This window comes from Balaenoptera physalus, assembly GCF_965194825.1.
Source record: "Balaenoptera physalus genome assembly, chromosome: 7".
Classification (NCBI taxonomy): domain Eukaryota; kingdom Metazoa; phylum Chordata; class Mammalia; order Artiodactyla; family Balaenopteridae; genus Balaenoptera; species Balaenoptera physalus.
In genome coordinates, this window is record NC_138886.1 from 1,494,187 (window position 1) to 1,515,279 (window position 21,093).

At 62.2% G+C, this 21,093-nt stretch overlaps 2 protein-coding genes across 2 annotated transcripts in view; both read left to right on the forward strand.

Moving 5' to 3' along the window:
* QSOX2 (quiescin sulfhydryl oxidase 2) overlaps positions 1-9,283 on the forward strand; it is a 29,077-nt gene extending 19,794 nt beyond the window's left edge. Inside the window, exons 10-12 of the mRNA XM_082470054.1 lie at positions 693-843; positions 4,498-4,686; positions 6,686-9,283. Coding sequence (XP_082326180.1) covers positions 693-843; positions 4,498-4,686; positions 6,686-7,230 — 885 coding nt within the window. The 3' untranslated portion in view covers positions 7,231-9,283. The remainder of the gene's footprint in view (positions 1-692; positions 844-4,497; positions 4,687-6,685) is intronic.
* Positions 9,284-14,976: 5,693 nt separating this feature from the next.
* LHX3 (LIM homeobox 3) lies at positions 14,977-20,576 on the forward strand (the record flags this gene model as incomplete). The annotated part of the gene is made up of 6 exons (XM_082469508.1): positions 14,977-15,051; positions 15,423-15,619; positions 16,188-16,390; positions 17,089-17,240; positions 17,341-17,512; positions 18,310-20,576. 6 exons carry the CDS (start codon positions 14,977-14,979, stop codon positions 18,726-18,728), a joined length of 1,218 nt encoding a protein of 405 aa, XP_082325634.1. The 3' UTR covers positions 18,729-20,576.
* Between the last annotated feature and the right edge of the window lie 517 nt (positions 20,577-21,093).

Genomic DNA, 21,093 nt, shown 5'->3' on the forward strand with positions numbered 1-21,093 from the left:
TCGCTGCTTGTGAAGTGAAGATCCTGTTCATTCAGGTGGAGAATTGCCTGACAATTGAATTTTTTTGTTATTAGTCTTCTCCTATAAATCTCCTTGTAACTAATTCTAACTTTAAAAAAAGATGGGTGTCTTTCATGCTTCCTAGTGCTGCTTCGTCAGGGTACAGGTGAACTCTTCCCTTCTCCCCAAAGACTGGAAAAGAACGGGCCACATCTCCATATTTTGAGAACTCCTTTAGTAAAATAGACACTTTTTTTTCTTCTCATTTATTCGTTATTGGATTTAAATTTACACATGGTGAGATGTACAGTTGAAGTTTTGAGAGACGTGCTCCCTGTGTAACCACCGCCCAATCAAGACTGAGGACATTCACCAACTTTTTTTTTTTTTTGGCTGTGTTGGGTCTTCATTGCGGCGCGTGGCTTTCTCCAGTTGCCGCTACTGGGCTCTAGGTGCGCGGGCTTCAGTAGTTGTGGCTCACGGGCTCTAGAGTGCAGGCTCAGTAGTTGTGGCTCACGGGCTTAGTTGCTCCGTGGCATGTGGGATCTTCCCCGACCAGGGCTTGAACCTGTGTCCCCTGCTTTGGCAGGCGGATTCCTAACCACTGCGCCACCAGGGAAGTCTGCCACCAACTGTTTTTAATTTTAACAATTCAATTATCTCTTATTTTTTTTCTAACCCCCCCCCCCCAGATTTCTGGAATATTCCTTACTAATCACATAAAGTGGGTTGGATGTCAAGGAAGCCGACCAGAGCTGAGGGGCTACACGTGCTCTCTGTGGCAGTTGTTCCACACTTTGACTGTTCGAGCTGGGACCCATCCAGAAGCGCTGGACGGCACAGGTGAGCTGTCTCCACCTGGGCCACCCGACACAGGTGCTGCGCTTCTGCCTGCCGGAGCCGTCCCAAGCTCATGCAGAGGGTAACGCGCCTTCAGGGTGCCCGGGGTCCATGCTAAGGAGGGTGGAGGTGAGCACCTTTTCTGGAGGTCTGCTCAGCCCCTGTGCCGGCTCGGGATGCCGGAGCCCAAGTCCCCACCCTCTTCCCTCATGACCAGTGCCTGGCTGACCCTTGGTACATGAGTCATGGGCGGGGTGAGGGAGCGCTGGCCAGGAACGCCTCTCGGTGTCAGCGCCTCTTTCTTTGCTTTAAAGAACAGGAGAGTAAATGAAACACATTTGGAGAAGCGTATGGTTACCTGTTGTTTCTAACAAGTCACCTGGAGCAGCGCACGCTCCTTATCTCACGGCGTCTGTGGGGCGGGCGCTCAGGTGTGGGCTGACCAGGGCCTTCGGCTTCAGGTCTCCCAGACCCTGGGCGCAGAGTGCTGGCCCGGGACAGTGGGGAAGAGACGCCCTCCCCACGCTTGCGCCCCACATGGGGGGCTATCCTTCCTCACCGTGTGGCCTCCCCATAGGCAGCCGGCTTCATCGGGGCCCTCGGTGCTGTGAAGTCCGTCACCTCTGCCATGTTCGTTCGTTAGAAGTGAGCCACTAAGCCCACGAGGGGAGGGGATGACACAGACGTGGCTGCAGGAGGTGGGACCACGTTTATATCCCACACGAAGCGCTAAAAAACGTGTTGGATTTTTGGATCCTCTCTGGACTGTGTTGTGTGTATGCCTCTCAGTTTAAGCAGGCCCCTGGCAGCCATGGGAATATCTGCTTTTAGTTTTTTATTTTATTTTATTTTATTATTTATTTATTTATTTATTGGCTGCGTTGGGTCTTCGTTGCTGCATGTGGGCTTTCTCTAGTTGCAGCGAGCAGGGGCTACTCTTCGTTGCAGTGCGTGGGCTTCTCATTGCGGTGGCTTCTCTTGTTGCAGACCACGGGCTCTAGGCGTGCAGGCTTCAGTAGTTGTGGCATGCGGGCTCAGTAGTTGTGGCTCGTGGGCTCTAGAGTGCAGGCTCAGTAGTTGTGGCGCACGGGCTTAGTTGCTCCACGGCACGTGGGACCTTCCTGGACCAGGACTCGAACCTGTGTCCCCTGCATCGGCAGGCGGATTCTTAACCACTGCGCCACCAGGGAAGTCCTAGTTTTGTTTTTTTAATCATTCGGGTTCACTGACGTCTGTGTTAAGTCAGAGTGAAGTCTCGGGACCCACACTGTCCAATATTCTTTCCAGTAAAATTGTAAAATTCTTTTAAGAGTTACCTTTTGCTGTGTCACAAACGAACCCCAGACGCCGTGGCTTAAAACATCCACCAGGTTTTTGCTCATGGCTCTGGGGCTCGGCTCTTTGGACGGGCTCAGCTGCGGCCTCGCTCAGCTGGCGGCGGCTGACTGGTCTCGACTCAGAAGGTCGGGCTCCCGGGCAGCACCAGCTCCCCACGGGGCATCGCCACATCCGGGAGGGGCCTTGGGGTCTGGGCATCACTTCCGCCACAGCCTGTTGCTCAGACAGGTCTCATCCAGCCCAGGTTCACGGTGGGGAGATAGAGGCCACCTGTCGGGGAGAAGCAGCAGAGGGGCGTGTGGCATCTTCAGACATCTCTACCACCCCCGGCTCTGCTCCAGGTGACGTTAGATTTCTACTCCTCCGGCGTCTAGTGGGAGAGGTGGGCTTTCAATCGAAAATTCTCTTAAGAGTCACACAGAAGAACACGTAGGGTGTGTTCAGGAGAAAGCTCGGGAGCCCTACAGCAAGTGAGATCAGAGCCTCAGCGCTGCCTGGCGGGACGCCGGCCGCGGCGTGGGAGCCCACGTCTGAGACGTGAGCCTCAGTTGTGCGGAAAGTTCTGCTGAGAACAGGGAGACACGTTGAAGGAGGTGGGGACAGCAGGGAGGAGGTCATCACCGGGACGCTCTATAAAATCCTGCAGAACCGATGCCGGCAGAGTGAGGGCAGCAGGATGACAGAGCACACAAAGAGATCTTGAGCGTTCTTTCTCTTCGTCGCGTGAATTGCAGCAATATCCGAGGGGCCTGTGTCACGCCGAAGGAATTGGGTCAGACCGAGACCCGGATTATGTCTTGGAAGGTCTTTCCTCTCCTTACTGCATGCTTAAACCCCGTCGACTAAAAGCCTGCCGCGGCCTCTAATCCCCCACAGGTAGGGGTTTATGGTTCTTGCCCACTTTAAAGATTAGGGCGGCCCGAGTGTGCAGCGGTTGGTGGGGGACGCGGGAAGGAGGATTACCCCGCCGGGCACGGCAGATGTCAGCCAGAGGCCCGCGGCTGGGAGAACAGCACCGGCCGACAGGGAGGGCTCCGCGTGTGCACGTGGCCTCAGGGCTGGGTGCCCCCCGGCCGCCCTGGGAAACACTGGGAGCCAGGGGCAGGTGGCGGGGTGCGGCTTCGGGCCTCCTCTTGAGTGACACGAGCAGGCCTGCTGAGGCTGACGGCCCACGAGGGCTCTCCGGGCGGGGCCAGCTTCCCGGGCCGTGGGGACGAGTGTCAGGACTGCACCAGCCACAGAGAGAGGTCGCTCGTGAGGGCCTGCTGTTAAGATGGACTCAGTCTCCAGAACCATGTCTTTTTTTTTTTCCAATTATTTTGCTGGATTTCTTTTAATGCTGGCATGTAATCTGTTGTAATCTCACAGTCTCTTATTCGTACGCCCAATCCCCCGTATTAGTTGTCTGGACAGGACTCTGGTCCAGCCTGTGCTGCTGCCCCTCTGCCGTCCTCAGGGGTCCTCCTTTCAGCGCACTGCAGGCTGCGTTATCCTGCTCTTGGGGGGATTGCTTTCTTCAGACGTCGTGCCCCTCACTCCCAGGGCCTTTACTCGGCACCCATGTCCTCCTGTTAGGGTCTGTGTTTACACCGGGTGGTGAAAACCGTCTGTGTGGCTGGTAGATGCTGGAGGGTTTCCTCACACGGAGAGGCTCGGCCTCTTTGAAAGAGTGCAGACCTTCACCAGCCTGCCACCCTGTCGCTCCCAGAGGGAGCCCCAGCAGCCGACCAGCCCGTGACTGTGACCGTCGCTGCCCCTTTCGTGGAGGAGCCGCCACAGGGCGGGGCTGGCAGCGAGCCCGGAGGCTCTTCCTAAGGCCTGCTTCATATTCGGGCTTGTGTTTCACAAGGATTTCAAAGCAAAACAACTGCAAATTTCGAATGAGTGGCTGCCACGGCCCCGGCACAAGCCTCTGGGGTTGCTTGTAGGGCAGGAAGAGTTGCACATGGGACTCAGGCCTGGGGCAAGCCCGAACCTCTGGGCGTGGGGCTAGGGGCTCCTGGCAGACCTAATAGCTCCAGGCCTCTGGCTCGTTCTGAGGGCCAGCGCACGCCCTGGAGTGGCTCCGGCAGCTGGACACAGGCGGCCGTCTGCTCTTGGGGTGCGCGCGTCTGGCGCAGTGTCGAGGCAGCAAGGAGCCATCTTGAGGTCGCGGTGGGTGTCTGGGAAGGAGCTGGTTTCTTCCCGTGGCCATGCGAGGACCCAGGGGGCTGGCCCGTGGCCCGTGTCAGGCACTCAGCTCGTCCCTGGCCCCCCCGATGCCACCCAGGCCCTGCGGTTCTAGTGGAAATAGTCCGACACGCTTTGGTCCCTCCGCAGGTTTTGAAGACGACCCCCAGGCGGTGCTGCAGACCATCAGGAGGTACGTTCACGTCTTCTTTGGGTGTAAGGAATGCGGTGAGCATTTTGAGGAAATGGCTAAAGAATCGATGGATTCTGTGAAAACCCCGGACCAGGCAATTCTCTGGCTTTGGAAGAAGCATAACGTGGTCAACAGCCGCTTGGCAGGTGAGCAGAAGCCAGTGCGCGTGGCCCGTGCCTGGGCGCGAAGCCCGAGCTGTGGGCGGCAGGGACGGCACCTGAGCTTTGCCGCCACTCTGCCTGCCCGCCGCGTGCCAGCCTGCCTGCCCGTGGGGCTCATGGCCGGGTCGTCTGCCCTGACCAGATGTCAGTTTCCTGGTGACATTGGCCAGGGAGCTGCCAGAGACAACAGCCATTCCCAGCTGCCAGTCCCTGGCTTTCCAGATTGTTCTCTCACTGCAGGGCTCCCGGGCTGCATGGAAATGGAAATGTCTTTCCCCCTCGGTAGCCCACTAGGCCCCTGAGTAAATTCGACAGTGGAAGACTCGGAATATAATTAATTTTCAGTAAGGAAAATTTTAGCGTCGTTAAAACCTGCTCTCAGACCGTAGACCAAGCTCCTCAGGGTGGTTTTGTTTAAAAAACTAGGGTGCATGTATTTTCTCAGAGTTAAGTAGTTCAAACTGTTCCTAAATCAATGGTAGATTAAAATTAGGCTTAAAAATAATCCACTGAGAAATAAATCTTAATAGAGATGAATAGAAAATGCCACTAAACTATTGGTTTTTATTTAATCCACTGTATTATAAAAACATCTTACAGCTAAAGCACTAAAGAGAATTGGTTTTTCTTTGGACTCGGAGCTGACCGCTGCGGCTCCAGTCACGTGGCCGCGGCCCCTCGTGTTGGCCGGGTTTGTCCTTCGCCTTTGGCTGCAGATGAAGGCACTTCCGCTGTGGCCCTGGTACAGACGCTCCATGTCCAGGGTGCCAGCCCGTCCGCCCTCTCAGGGGCCGCGTGGTGACCCCGTCCCGGCAGCGCTCAGCCCCAGAGCAGCCGGCGAGGCTCCGGCCAGGCTGCCGTGTCCGGGCGCCGCCTTGTGCCCCGCGAGATGCAGCGCTAGAAAGGCGCGTGTGGTCGTGTGGCTCCTTAGACCCCGCGTGTCCCCCCAGCACCCTCGGTCCCGCCTCCGGCCTCTGGGTTGAGGTCCGTGCAGTGCTGCGCCGGACACACTCTGGCATCTCCTCCCGCCTCGGGCTGTGAATCCAAACCCCCCGCTGGACGCAGACCCCAAGGGGCGCGCCCAGGCCCTGAGTGCTGTGCGTTGCCCTCCAGCTTCTGCCCAGCGCGGCCTGTCATGAGCAGGGTGAGCGGGCCGGAGCAGGGCACCTCCGCCGAGTCCGGAGGCCCGCAGACTGGCTCACTCCCTTCACGTGTGCTTCCGGAAGCACTCTGAGGCGGCGAGGCGGCCCCAAGTCAGGTCGGCGAGTTCCAGACGCCCGGGGAGCCACGGGCCACGCTTGCTGTCAGCGGGGCCTGCGGGAGCCGGGGGTCCGGGGCTGTCACAGCGTCGCAAGTGGAAGAGAAACAGGAGTTTGGAAGTGCAGCTGCGAGTGCGGGGGCTTCATGGCTCTGCCTCGAGGTCTTGCCCCCCCCCCACCGCCCCGGTCATTGGCTGACAGCCCAGGCAGCGCTCTGCCCGCGGGTGTTGAACGAGGGAGGGAGCGAGCGGGAGGGAGGGAGGGAGCAAGCGGGAGGGAGGGAGGGCGGGCGTGGGACAGGGTCCCCTCTGCCCGTCCGCATGCTGAGGGAGCAGCTGAAGGGAGGACAGTGGAGGTGCCCCCACCTCGAGCAGGGCTGCGAGGTCAAGGGTGTGGAGCTGGGAACTTGCCCGGCCCCTGTGGGTGTTTGGGGCGGGATTTGGCCAGGTGAGTGGTGGTGCCTGAGTGTGGACGGCTCCTTGTGCTGTGGGCCGGGAATCCGCCAGAGGGCGTGAGGGGGGACGCGGTGGTGCCGTGCGGGCAGCCGTGCAGGGAGGGCGGGTGGGAGGGGAGCGTCGTCTGGACCCCACTGGACGGTCACAGTGGAGGCGGTGGAGGGAGAGGGCGGTAGTGGGCAGGCAGGAGGCACGGGGGCCCGCGGCGCCGGGGTGGGCGGTCAGGTGGCCACAAGGCCTCTTCACGGTGGCCCTTCCTCCTCCTCACAGGCCATCCGAGTGAGGACCCCAAGTTCCCCAAGGTTCCGTGGCCCACTCCGGACCTCTGCCCGGCCTGCCACGAGGAGATCAAGGGCCTGAGCAGCTGGAACGAAGGCCAGGTGCTGCTGTTCTTGAAGCGGCACTACGGCAGCGACAACCTCGAGGACACGCACTCCTCGGACTTGGGAGACACCGGTGAAGGCGGCCCGGCCACGGGCGAGGAGCGGGCGGGGGGCCGCGCCTCCCCAGAGCAGCCGCCCGCAGGCCGAGGTGCCGAGACTCTCCGTCCCCCCGGCGTGCTGCCCCCCAGGCCTCGCCTGTCAGAGAGGTCGCACCAGGGGCTGGACGTGAAGCTCGAGAGTCTGAGTGGGGCCGAGGGCCGCCGGGGGGCAGGGGCGGGGGCGGCCTTCCTGGGGACGGGCTTCTCCAGCCTGGACATGAGCCTCTGCGTCGTGCTCTACGTGGCCTCGTCCTTGTTCCTGATGGTGATGTACTTCTTCTTCCGGGTGCGGTCCAAGCGGTGGAAGGTCAGGCATCACCACCCGTCCGTGTAGGACGTGGTGAGACCGTGGAACCGCCTTCAGAAAGCCTGCAGCTTTAATCTTCAGATCAGGGATTCGGTCAACGCGTCGGACCCGGCGTCGCCTCGATGGCGCCTTCCGCTCCCCCACGTGCTCTCCCTGCAGGGGACGCACCCGGCACGTGGCGAGACTGTTTGCATTCCTGGGACCCTCAGGTGGCGCCTTTCACAGATCCTAGAGCAGAAAGCCTTGTCTGCTTTTACTCTTCCAGGTCTGAAAACAGAAGTGGGGAGGTCAGGCCCCACGAGCAGAGCTTTCCCACCCGCTTTCACCTCGAGTTGCTAGACTGCAAGGCCTCGCTCTGGGATCTGGAGAAAACTCACGCCCTTCCCTCCCCTGCTGGGGCCTCCGGACGCCTCCCCTTCCCGCTGCTCCTGGAAGCCAGTGTTCTCAGTGATTCACTCGTGCTTGTGCTTTTCAGCTGCTTGGTTGTTTCTCCCTGAAGCCAGAGAACATCTCCGGGGCGCCAAGGCAGCTCAGGATTGGGGTAGCGAAGCCCCCTTAGTCAGTTGTCCCAGGCTCTGCAGACGTGGAGATGAGAGTGTGGAGGGGAAGGGGGGCCGGCGGGTTTGTGGGGCAGGGTGGTGCCCTTCTAGTCTTCAGGGGCGTCGTCTGTGCTTGTTGATCTGGTGACCAGAGGCTGTAAGCGAATCCCAGGCTGCGTCCCCTGTGGGAGGGGAGGGCCTTTGGGGAGGGGGCTGCCCTTCGGGACCTCTGGAGGCGCCCTCGGTCCTGTGTCGTCATCCTCCGGCACCTGCAAGTCCCCGTGAGAACCTAGGGCTCAGTGTGAGGGAGCCGGTGGCGCCCGGGGCCGACTGTGGTCTCGGCCAAACTTCATTGGCCTGAAGCTGTTTCACCACGGGTCCTTGTGCAGGGCCCCAGTGCCCCAGGCTTCGATGATTAATTTTCTAACATTGAATGGTTTTTACACATTATTTGTAAAACCCAAAACATTTAGAAGTAAATTTGCCTCTGAAAATGTAAGCAAAGAAACAACAAACTATGGCAGGGAACATTTCCTTTGAGATCCTTTGTGGCTTTGTTGGTTTGTCTCACAGGCTCAGATGTATCCATGTGCGTGCGTGTGTGTGTGTGTGTGTGTCTGTGTGTGACTGTGATGGTTGTAACAGTGCTTCCCACTCTGCCTGTTCCACACTCCAGTTGTGTGTTTACTAAGTACCATTGACCATGTGGCCATGTAATGCTGATGTGACGGTTGCAGCTTAGGGAGAATAGGCGGCTGATTCCTTGAACAACTCTCATTAGCTTCGTGGTCACCTTCAGTGGGAGGCGTGGTCTGGAGGCCTCTGGGCAGGAACCAGCTCCTGAGCCGCCCCTTCCTCTTCACTTCTGTGCCGTGAGAGGTTTCTTCTTGTTTGACACTTTTTTAACCCCTGGAAGCCTTTGTGTTTTAAAAGCCAGGAGCTTGTCTTCATGGCTAAGTTGTGTGCCTGGGTTACTGAAGACACCTGTTGTTTCTTTTCAACTTGAAAACCGGGCAGATTTACAGAGAACCCAAAGGGAAATACTTAGAACCGTTAATTAAACTGCCTTTTGGTTTGTATTGAATGTCTTTTTCTCCCCTAAAGGAAGTTTCTTTCGACAGTGGGAACTGGGTGATTTTGCAAGTGTACCATCTTGTGTACTTTACAGAACCTAGTTGAAGGGCGATGCTGGCTTCCGCAGTTTATCATAATACTGCAGCTTGAGGGGCAGTAGGGCAGGGAGAGGACGTGCCGAGGTGGCCCACGGCGCTGCGTCCCGTCGCTGCTCAGAACTGGACGCTCCCTCTAGGCAAGGGTTAAGTTCTGTTTTCTAAAGTTGTAAGTATTGAGACTAATGAATATAATAGTTCGGTAATTTAAATGTATATTTATTTTTAATGGAAGGATTTTGATTAAAAAGAAGCTAATGGACATGGAAGTGTCAGTGAAATTTCTTACCTGCAAGGAAAATGAACATTTTGTATTTAAGTAAACTATAATGTGCACATTTTAAGAATAAAGAAATCCGATGTTTGAAAAAATTGTAATTCTTTTGAAGTGAGAACTAGCTCTGTAAGGGATGCGGTGTCGGGCGGGAGTGCCGGACGAAGCCTCCTCTCCCTTCTCGGGTGTATGGACAGGACGTCTGAAATCCCAGAATTTCTTGTATTGAACCAGAGGCTTTTTGGAAGATGGCCCAAGGGTCAGGGGGAAGGTGAAAGATGGGAAATCGATGATAAATGATAGATGGTCTTCTTGGAGCCGAGCTGGACGGAGTGGGCTCAGGACAGCACCCTTCCTCCCACGGGGTGGTGACTGCGCTGGGTGTAAATCCTGCTCACAAGGCACCAGAGAGGCCCGCCCAGGTGAGGGAGCTGCCAGACCTCGGCTTTCCCTGGGCACCACTCTCCTGGGCCACCCCACTCCCGCCAGGCCTGAACGCCCAGCATCGCAGTCGGCCACCAGGTGTGCCTCATGCCCACGGCTTTGCCCCAACACCGGTTTGCTGCCTCCGGTTCTGAACTATTTTTTAAGTGATTTTATTTTATTTATTTATTTATTTTTGGCTGCGTTGGGTCTTCGTTGCTGTGCGCGGGCTTTCTCTAGTTGTGGCGAGCGGGGGCTACTCTTCGTTGCAGTGCGCAGGCTTCTCACTGCAGTGGCTTCTCTTGTTGCGGAGCACGGGCTCTAGACGCGCGGGCTTCAGTAGTTGTGGCTTGAGGGCTCCGGAGCACAGGCTCAGTAGTTGTGGCGCACGGGCTCAGTAATTGTGGCTCGTGGGCTACAGAGCACAGACTCAGTAGTTGTGGCGCACGGGCTTAGTTGCTCCGCGGCATGTGGGATCTTCCTGGACCAGGGCTCGAACCCATGTCCCCTGCATTGGCAGGAGGATTCTTAACCATTGCGCCACCAGGGAAGTCCCTGTGAACTATTTTGATTTCTTCTCCCGCTTCCCCCCACCTTGTTTTGGGGTGGGGAGGCCTCCAGTGGTCGAGTTTGGCTTCAGGGGAGTTCTCTTGGCTGCAGTTTCTGTGAATTCACCTTCCCAGCCGGGCTGTGCCCCCGTCCGGAGAGGGCACAGGCAGCCGCTGGCACTGAGTGACCGGCGGGCACCCTGGCCCCCAGCCCGGTCTGTGTGGTGCCGGTGTAGGCTTACCAGCCGGTAACCCCTGTCACCCAGGGCCTTGGCGCTCACGGCCCTTGGATCCTTCTGTCTGAGTAGTTTCTGTTGGGGGCACCCCAGCTGCCCTTCCTCCCGGCTGCCCTGGGGGAGTGGGAGGGGGCTGTGGCCTGGGACCTGGGGGCATTGCGTGTTGGGGAGGTCGGGCGTGCAGAAAGTTCCTCACGCCTAAAGCGACCGTTGAACGGGGCAGCACCTGGAGCTAGAGCCTCAGTAGGAGCCTGTCTGGAGGCCGATGGGGCTGGAGAGCCCGCGGCCTGGACGCTGCCTTCCAGGAGGCCGGGAGCAGGAAAGAGCAGGAACGGCAGGGTGGAGCACCCGCTTGGGGCGAATCCCCAGCCTTAGGGCAGGCCTGGAGCTCAGGGCGGAGCCGGCTGCCGCTGCCGCCCAGGCCTGGCGGCGGGGGGTGGGGCGGGCCGAGGGACCGGGGACCTGGGAAGGTGGGGCGGCGGGCGGGGTCGGGGGAGGTGGGCGGCCGCGCGCCTCCTTCAGCACCGCGGACAGCGCCCGGCCCAGAGGCTCCCGCGTCTGGCCACGCTGCGCGCACAGGGACGCGGGGAGGGCCGAACCCTCCCGGGGGGCGTGGGTCACAGAGGAGGAGGAAGGAGCGCTGCCCGCACCACTTGGGCCCGGCCTGGCCCCGCGGCCGCGATGCTGCTGGAAACGGATCTCGAGGGCGACCGAGATCGGCCCGGGGCCCCCGCTGCCGCCGCTCTCTGCACCTTCAGCGGGACTAGGGGTAAGAGACCCGCCTGCCCCGCAGCCTCCAACCTGGGCAGGAAGACCCAGAGGGGAAAAACAGCAGGGTCGGCAGAGGCCAACAGAGGGACAGCGGGAAGGAATGGGTGCAGCACACCAAGGGCAGGGAGGGAAAGAGTCTGGGGAGGCCTCTGGCGGGACATGAGACGGGAACCGGGGTGAGGGGAGGGGAGGCTGGCAGAGCCCTGAGTGGGCGGAGGGCCTGGAGCTCCCTGCGATGGTTCGGGAAGCCTGGACCTGCGCTCTAGTGTCCGTGGCTTTTTGCAGAGCGCCCCAAGAACAGAAGGGACCTCACAGGCATTTCTAGTGGGGAGGGGATGGGCAGAGAAAGGGCCGCCGAGTAAATCCAGAGACCCCACGCGTCTCAGCTCCCACACACAGCCCAGCCCGGGCCTCGCCAGCCGGCCCAACTGCGCAGCACCGAGACCCCTGGGCCGGCCCACTGCCTAAACCGCCCTCCCCAAGGGCCATTCGATCGCAAGGACGTCGGGAAATAATGGAGGCATTGTTGGCCAGCCGGCCAGATGCCGAGCGCACGGGCCCGCCCGCCCCTTCCCCAGGCGGACCACACACGGCTCCTCTCAGGCAGGCCTCTGCAGCAGCTGACACTCAACGGCCGACACCCCAGCACACCCAGCACCCGCTCGGCTCCCCAGCTTGCGCGCTCCTACTCTGTCCCGGGGAACAAATGTAGCACAGACAGAGTGAAGGGGCCGGCGCTGGCTGCATGGGGCTTTGCTCACACTGAGACATGGGGTCTGCTCAGAGCTAAGAGGAGCTTGCTTTTCCTGCCCAGGTCCTTCCAGGCCGGCCTCCAAATTAAAGTGTACAGACCAGGCCACTGGAGGCCAGGCGGAGGCAGGGTGAGGATGGGGCATTACTGCGGGACTCCCGGGTGGAGCCTCTGGGAGGGTGGCGTCCACCTCTAGTCCCCCAGTGCCTCCCGGGGTCCCTGCCCTCGCCATGCCCCGCGCTGCCAGGGGCCCACACTGCTGTGTGCTGACTGGGGGTGACTGCAGGGGCTGGCCTGGCCTGTGGCCAGGTGCTGGATGCCCTCTGGGGTAGGTGCGTCTCTACCTGCAAGGATGGTGGGTTCCTGCAAGCTCACCTGTTTGGACTGGGGGCAGGGTGTGGGAAAATCGGGCACGGGGGCTTCCTCCTGTGCTAGCAGGGGTGCTGGCGGGTGGAGGGAAGTGAGAGTGGATCCCGGCTTTCCCAGCTCCATCCCTCCTGACCTGGAGTCTTGGCTGCATCGTGGAGTCTGAGCCGAGGACACTGGGTTTCCCTCCGCAGACTCACCCTGCTTCCCTGCGCCCACTGTGGGCTGCAGTTCCAAGGGTGGGGCCCCGAAGCTGCTCAGAGCGGGAAGGTCTGAGGTTGGGTCCAGCTCCTTGTGGCTTCGCTGTTAGCCCTCGGGCGCCGCACTCACCCTCCCTGGGTGTTGGGTCGCGCTCATGCGACCAGACATTGTGACCAAGCCTCGCAGCTCGTACGTAGCCTCTCAAGTCCGAGCCTCAGCGGCGGTAGGACCCGGCGCCCTGCCTGACCCCCAGGCTACCCGCGGGCTTTCACGCCCGAGCCCTGGCCTCAGCCCCGAGCCGGCGCCGGGGCGGGAAGCTGCCGGGCCCGGTCAAGCGCCCTCGGGCAGCTCCGGCCCGGCTCCTCCCCTGAGCGTCCCCGCCCTCGGGCCGGGCACTCGGGGTGGCGTCTGGGCACAGCAGTTCTCCGCGCAAAGGCGCGCGGAGTCCGCGGACGCCACCGGCGCGTCTCGGCGACCCCGGCCCCGCCCCGCGCCGCGGCCCCGCCCCCTGCCGCTCCGCCTCCCCGCGGCCCGAGCCTCCGGGCCCCTGGGCGGCCCGCGGGCGCAGCGCCCAGCAGCACCGGGAGTCGTTCAGACGCCGGCCCGGGGCCTTTGAGGCCGTGGTCTCGCCGGGCCCCTGGAAAGTTCAGGGCCGGAGAGCCGCGGCGCCGGGCGGCGGGAACCCATGGAGGCGCGCGGGGAGCTGGTCCCGGGCCGGGAGTCGGCGGGCGGCGACCTGCTGCTGGCGCTGCTGGCGCGGAGGGAAGACCTGCGCCGAGGTGGGTGCCCGGGCCGAGCGGCTGCACCCGGGAGGGCGGACCCCGTGGAGACCCAGAGGTCCTCGCTCCCTTCCCGGCCTCGCCACGGAGGCGGCGGGAGCCAGGGAACGCTGGCAGGAGTAGGTGCTGGGTCCCCAGCACAGCGCGTCCCTGCCTGGGCATCCCAGCAGCGAGGCTGCCTCTGGGCCCCTGGAGCTGTGTTGTCGGGTGTTTGGTCGTGGCGCACAGGCTGGGGAGTGGGGGGGGGGGGCCTCCGGGTCCCAGGACCTGTTCAGGAAATACTCGCCCTAATCGGGAGAGCGCACAGAGAGCAAACGTGAGACCCAGTGACGACGGGGTAGGAGGATCTGCAAGAAGGCTGCCTGCACCCAGACCGTACACACTTTCCAGGGGAAGAGAGTCAAATGCAAGGGCCGGCGTGGAGCTGGAGCCCGGCCGTAGAACACCTCTAGCTGGGGTCTCGGTGTCTGCACTCACATGCACCTGCTCTGTTGGCCCACTCGGGGCCGGTCCTCCTACAGGAAAGCCCCCAACTTCCCGGCGGCACCAGTCTCGCCCCCAGCGCCTTGGCTTCCTGTGAACTGGGATGGTTCTCCGCGGGCTTCCAAGCAGGCGGGACCCACAGGATGGAGATGGAGGCGGCCCTGGAGGGGTGGGGAAGAGCAGGGATGGAGCAGGTGGGAAAGGGGTTACATCCAGGCCGTGGGGTCTCATCCGTCTCCTACTTACTTATTTATTTATTTTCCGAAGGTTCCTGGGAGGGGTGGCCACAGGGGCTGGGAGGAAGGGGCGGGAGGGCGGAGAGAGAGGAAGGGAGGGGTGCGGGCTCTGGGCGAAACGGCTCAGGAGAGCCGGCGGGGATCGGCGGGCGGGCGCAAGGCTCTGCTGGGCCTCGCCAGCGCGGAGGGTAGGAGACCCCGCCAAGTCCGGAGTCGCCATGCAACGTAAGGCCCGGGTCGCCAGGGCTTCGCGAGAGCGCGAGGGGCGCGGCGGGAGCGGCTTTTGCCCGACGCGGGCTCCGCGGGTAGCGCGGCCGGGGCGCTGTCCGGGCCGCGGTGCTGAATCCGCGCTGCGCGGGCCTGTCCAGCCACCAGCTCTGTGCCGAGTGTCCTGGCCGCCCTGCCACCGCCGCCCGGGGTTGGGGGGCCAGGGCAGGCGGCAAATCCCCAGGCTCCACACCCAGGGCTGCGGTTTTGCCCGACGCGGGACCCCCGTCCTTCGTGGTTTCCTGGGGCTGAGGGAGGTCCCCCTCCGGCCCTCTCACCGCTGCCAGGCCAGCCTGGGGCCGGAGGAGTCCGCCGTCAGTGAGGTGAGCGTGGTGAGGTGGTGCGATACTTCTGTACGTTCCAGTTCCTGCTCGTGGCTCTCCTCCCTCCGGAGACCTTTTCTAAAGTAACAGGAAGTCCTCGCCCCATGAGTACCCCGAAGAGCCCCTCGTGGACCTGTGGCTCCCTGCGTTTCCCCAGCCTGGTTCCCCTGCAGGCCTGCAGGCCCAGGGGAGCAGAAGCCAGGTGTCTCTGTGCGGAGGGCAAACTGCCTGCTGTGAGCTCAGGCATCCACGTCTGAGCATGAGGGCAGCGGGTCCATGTGTCCAGTCCACTCACAAGGACCCTCACGGCCGCCCAAAGACAGGGGGGGCAGCAGCTTTTACTCTGGTGGCCTGCAGACAGGGCCACGGGGCCAGGCAGCCGCACCTGCAAGGAGCCCCTAGCCGCCATGGTGCTTAATTGTGCGAGTAATGAGGGCAACCGGGTGGCGGATGCCCCAGGCCCCACATGTGCCTGGCCTCCGGTGACGGCAAGGACCCGTCTTCCAGCCCAGCCTCTAAGAGAGCCCCTGGGGCGGGGGTTTCATTTGAGCTCAACGTGCGTCCTTCGTGCACTGGAAACATTTTGCAGTCGAAGGTATCTGGCCTAATGGGATGGCCTGGGCACCTTCCTGCTCATGGGCATGTTTCTAAACCTAGTTTCAGTTGTCCTGAATTTCAACTATGTGCCGGGCTGTGGACTTCAGGGTCATGCACTCCCTGAACTTGGGGAGCTAGGCAGCCGCTCAAGCTGGCTGGAGAAGAGGGTGTGCAGGGAAGGGGGTCTCCTGGCAGCCCCGGTCCCGGGAGCTGGGTGGGAAGGTGAGGCCTCTCCCTCTGTGTGCGGTGCCCATGACCGCTGGTGGCTCCTCTGCCTGCAGACATCCCACTGTGTGCTGGCTGCGACCAGCACATCCTGGACCGCTTCATCCTCAAGGCTCTGGACCGCCACTGGCACAGCAAGTGCCTCAAGTGCAGCGACTGCCACACGCCGCTGGCTGAGCGCTGCTTCAGCCGCGGAGAGAGCGTCTACTGCAAGGACGACTTCTTCAAGTGAGCCCGGCTGCCGCCTGGGAGGGAAGGGGTGGCTGCAGTCTGCCCAGTGGAAAGGAGGCCGAGAGCGGGCCACTCTGAGGGACTCCCCGGACCCCCACAATAACCAAGTCTGGAGCCCCGAAAGCCCCCATCCCCAAACCCCTCCTTTTCCCCAGGCAGGGCGCTCGGGGGCCTCTCCGATGGCAGCTGGGCTAGCACATTAGCAATTTTTTAAAGTAATTAATTTTGTGAATCGTTGAAGCAGTCGTTAAAAAGATAACCCCAAGTTTGTAGCACTCTATTGGACTTACTCCCTCTTCATTTTGATCTTGTTTTCGTCCTTAATGCTGGGGATGGGGCGCCTACCAGGAGTCACCTTCCCCTTCCAGCACAGAGGACCTCTGTGCTCCCCAGGGCCTCCGGATCCCCTTCTCGGTAGTCTGTGCGGCTCTGCTGGAGCTGCCGGGCAGGCGACCGGGGGCAGGGCCCGGGGGGAGCCTCCCTCCAGAAACCGCCCTGCGCGGCGCCGCGTTAGCTGCTCTCCTATCCGCCCGCCGCGCTGAGCCGCGCCCTGTGCGTCCCGCAGGCGCTTCGGGACCAAGTGCGCCGCGTGCCAGCTGGGCATCCCGCCCACGCAGGTGGTGCGCCGCGCCCAGGACTTCGTGTACCACCTGCACTGCTTCGCCTGCGTCGTGTGCAAGCGGCAGCTGGCCACGGGAGACGAGTTCTACCTCATGGAGGACAGCCGGCTCGTGTGCAAGGCAGACTACGAGACCGCCAAGCAGCGAGGTCAGTGGGAGGCGGCGATGGTCCCCGGGGTTGGCCTGGGCAGGGCCCATCCTCCCCTTTCCTCGCCTGCAAAATGGGGCTAAGGCCAGTCGGGATCGGCCGCGGAGGGATCCTTTCCTCCAGGGTCCTCCGCGAAGCGCTCACTACGGGGCGAGAAGTTAAGCGCCTCCCCACCCCCAGGCCCCGGAGCTGGAGGTGGCGGGGACAAGTATCAGACCCGCTCCGGGGAAGCCGGGGTCTGGGGTCTTAGCGGCCGCCGCCCTTGGGAGCGCAGGGCTGTTGGTCTGAATTATGTGGATTAACTTTCCACGTCTGAATTATCTTCCCAAATCCTTGACCGTGAAGATCCGGCCCTACCCGCACCCTTGGAACAAAGAGGAACCCGGGGGGTGGTGGGGCGGCACTTGTCAGCGAGGGGCCGAGGCTGGAGGCGCCTGCGCCCCGATCCAGGGCCGTGGGGTCCCTAAAGAAGGCCGCCGCAGGGCCGCCCCTCGCACGGCCCGGACGCCCCGCGCCGCGTTTTCTCCATCGCTCCCGGTGCCCGCGTCCCGCGAAACCCTCTGGCCTCCGCGGCCGAGACGGGCTGTCGCAGCGGCGGCGGCCTCAGTGGCCCCGACGTCCGCGCGCCCCGGGTAGGGGGGTGGGACCGCTGGGCAGCTGGAGGAGCAGACCCAGGCTCACGGCTCCCCGCGGTGCAGAGGCCGAGGCCACGGCCAAGCGGCCGCGCACGACCATCACGGCCAAGCAGCTGGAGACGCTGAAGAGCGCCTACAACACCTCGCCGAAGCCCGCGCGCCATGTGCGCGAGCAGCTCTCCTCTGAGACCGGCCTGGACATGCGTGTCGTGCAGGTCAGCGCCCCGGCGCCCCCCGCCCGCCCTGCGAGCCGCTGGCCGGCAAGGGCCGCCCCGGGTCCGAGGGCGCCGGCCACTCACCCGCCCCCGCCCCCAGGTGTGGTTCCAGAACCGCCGGGCCAAGGAAAAGAGGCTCAAGAAGGACGCGGGCAGGCAGCGCTGGGGCCAGTATTTCCGTAACATGAAGCGCGCCCGCGGCGGCTCGAAGTCGGACAAGGACAGCGTCCAGGAAGAGGGGCAGGACAGCGACGCCGAGGTCTCCTTCACCGGTATGGCGGGCGCGGGCGGCCCCCTCACCCGCGGCGCCCAGAGCGGCAGCCCCGAATGGGGCAGAGCGTTGGGTTGATTGACTGCAGGGGGCCTGGAAATTTGAGTGTCCTATAGGTCCTGGCCTCGTTAGCCTCACGTGTAAAACTCTCGTTTATAGACCCTGGTCCCCCATCCCCAAGGCCTGTGGTCTGGCCACTGCGGACCACTGCTCTTCCTCTGGAGGGGGACAGAACCCCTGTGACCCGAGGGCCTGTCCCTCAGCAGGCTTTGTCCTGGTGGGAGGGTCTGGGCTGTGACTTTGCTCCCCGGCACTTGCAGTGATTTTTAGGAAGGTGGCAGCACAATTTTGGGGTGATGAAAAGTCCGAGCTGCTTGGAGTTGGGGGAGGGTCCTCTCTGGAACCCGATTATCTCCTCCCAAACCAGGAAGACCCCCACCCCTTAATGTCCATCCTCAGAAAGTTTGTGCAAGAGACGCTTTGGCAGCATTTGTGACCTTAAGCTACTCACCTAGCCTCTCTGGGACTTAACTTGTCTGCATAATTGGGCAGTCTTGGGATCGTACTGGAACCCTGGGCGCTGACTGGACTATTCCTGGCCCTGATCCCACCAGGGGAGCCCACCATTCCTTAGGCATCAGGTGGGATTGAGCTGAACAAACTCAGGGGTGGAGGGGGTGAGAGACTTGGGCTGACCTGTCGTGTGACGTGGGGCAGGTCACCCCTGCAGGGGGCACTGAGCGGGGCCAGAGGTGGCAGAGGGTGGGCACCGAGCAGCGCCCTCTGCTTCCACTGCAGATGAGCCAGCCATGGTCGAAATGGGCCCTGCCAACGGCCTCTACGGCAGCCTGGGAGAGCCTGCCCCAGCCTTGGGCCGGCCCTCGGGGGCCCCAGGCAGCTTCCCGCTGGAGCACGGAGGCCTGGCCGGCCCGGAGCAGTACCGAGAGCTGCGCCCCGGCAGCCCCTACGGCGTCCCCCCATCGCCTGCTGCCCTGCAGAGCCTCCCTGGCCCCCAGCCCCTCCTCTCCAGCTTGGTGTACCCGGATGCCGGCTTGGGGCTCGTGCCCTCGGGAGCCCCAGGTGGGCCCCCACCCATGAGGGTGCTGGCAGGGAACGGACCCAGCTCTGACCTCTCCACGGGGAGCAGCGGGGGCTACCCCGACTTCCCTGCCAGCCCCGCCTCCTGGCTGGACGAGGTGGACCACGCTCAGTTCTGACTGAGACCCCCGGCTCCGCCGAGCACCGGACTCGAGGGGTCTGGAGCTGAGCTCTCCTGTCCCAAAGCCCTGGACCCCTGCAGGACGCAGTGCCACCGGCGGGGGACAGGATGAGGACTCAGGGAGGGCTCGTTTCTGTGGAGTGCCCCCAGCCGCAGCCCCCTCCCCTAGGCAGAGGGACTCTCCAGGCTCCCGTCTGAGAAGCTCCTCTTCGGACAGGGGGCCAGCCCACCTGGTGGCCGCTCAGCAAGCCTTGTTTTGTAAGCAGATTTCTCCCGTTATCGACCAATTAACTGAGTGCTTGCTGCAGTTTCCAAACAGGAAATCACACACACACACACACACACACACACACACACACACACACACACACACACACACACACACACACACACACACACACACACACCCCCACCCCCAAGGCCAGGCCTTCACTCGGCTCTGGGGCCTCTGCCCTGACCAGCACAGCCCTCAGGCCGGAAGATGCTTTAATTTCTAAAATTAAAAAAAAAACCATACTAATTGTGCTTTCATTTCCCAGGCTCCGTATGTCTGAGTTCTGTAGCCCCCTGGCCCCCCCCACCTTTAGGTCAGAGGTTGGCCTGTCTGGCCAGGCAGGAGGCCACACCTGTGTCCTTCCTGGTCCCTCTGGGGGCCTCCCAGCCACCAACTCCTACCTTCCCCAGGAACCTCCTTACCCCTTTCCCCTGGGGCAACTGGCTCTAGATATTCCCGTTCTTCTGGGCTCCACTACCCTGGGCGGGGGGGTGGACTCTTTAAGCCCCTAAGGAACTCCCTACCAGTCACAGCCGCCCCCAGGCCCTCAGCGTCCAGGCTGAGCCCAGCCCCCCGATTTCCGTTGCCAAACAGCCCCCAGTTCCCCCTCTCCACGGGCTCCAACTGCCAGAGGATTGGACGCCCCGCTGGAGAAGGCTGGAGCAGGGGCTCCTCCCGAGCCTGCGCTGCCCTCCTCGCCAGATGCTTTGCTGCCTGCCGCCTGCCACGGACACAAAGGCTGGCTGGGTGTGAATCCAAGTTATTCCTCAAGCCTGCGTCCCAAGCTACCTGTTGGTTTTGTGACCGTCCCCTGTCTTTTATTTATTCTCTGACCATCGGTTCTTTCCCGGACTTCAATAAATTTGTCAGTAACAGTCGTTGGAAAGCCCGTACCTTTAATGATGCTGGGGGGTGCAGGCGGAGGGGGTCACTGGGAGTGGGGGACTGTTCTTTGAAAGCTGGAAGCCCCGGTGGAGTAGTTGTTGGCTCCTTGCCAGGGGTGGCACCTGGTGTGAACTGGGGCCCCTTTGTCCCTGGATCTCAGCCAGGCTTCCGAGCAGTGGAAGGAGATGTGAGAGAACAGACGGTCCAGCCATGGGTGGAGGGGCTGGGCCTTCCCGCTCTCTCCCTGGGAGAGGCGGGTGCTGGGGTGGCCAGGTGACACGACCAAGCAAAACTGCTTACAGCTGGGAGCTGGCTCCAGCAGGCGGAGGGGGACTGCTGGAGTCGACCAGTCAGGACATTCAAGGAACGTGGTCACGGGGTCTCTCCAACTTGGATTCCAGTCCCAGCCATCTGCTAACTTTCTGTGTGACCCTGGGCAAGTGACCTGCCCCCTCTGAGCCCTGCTTTCCTCCTGTGGAGACAGTGGTGACCGCCCCCTCCAAGGGGAGACATAAAAGGAGAGTTAGTGAATTTGGGGCCCCCCAACCTTGCCCGAGGGCACAGGCCTGGCTCTTGTTCCTTCACTGGACAACAGGGCACTGAGTTGGGTGGGTGAACAGGCCCCTAGTGGGGGGGAGGGGAGCTGGGCACCAGATCAGAGCAGAGGATGGGGGATAGGCTGAGGATCCCCTGTGTGGGAAAGGAGGAGGGGGAGCTCCCCAGATGTCCCCTCGGCCAGGCAGCCCAAGGGGCTTTGGTCAAGTCACCCCCAGTCCCACTGGCCCTGGCAGGGACAGCTCCCTCACCAGCACCCACTGCTGCCCAGGACCCAGAGCATGTGGTCCCACCAGGAGGAATGTTGCTGGCAGCTCCCAGGCACACCTGGGCCCTGGGTATCTAATGGGGCAGAGGCATGCCAGGGTCAAGAAATGGGGGAGGCCCTCAGGAGAAAATTCGGGGGTGGGAGCAGAGGCCCTGATCTCCCTTCAGTCGGGGGGAGCGCCCGGGGAAGAGCCGTTTGAGCAGAGGTGGGGGTGGGTGGCTGCATTAGCCACTGGGGGACCCATGATGAGCAGAGGTGTCCGGCGGGAAGTGCAAGGAGTCCCAGGCTGGCCTGGGGGCTGGCGGTCAAAGGTCTCGGACTCCCAGGGGCGTGGCCGAGCGGCAGGTGGGGCGGGCTCCTGGGGGGAACCACTTTGGACTC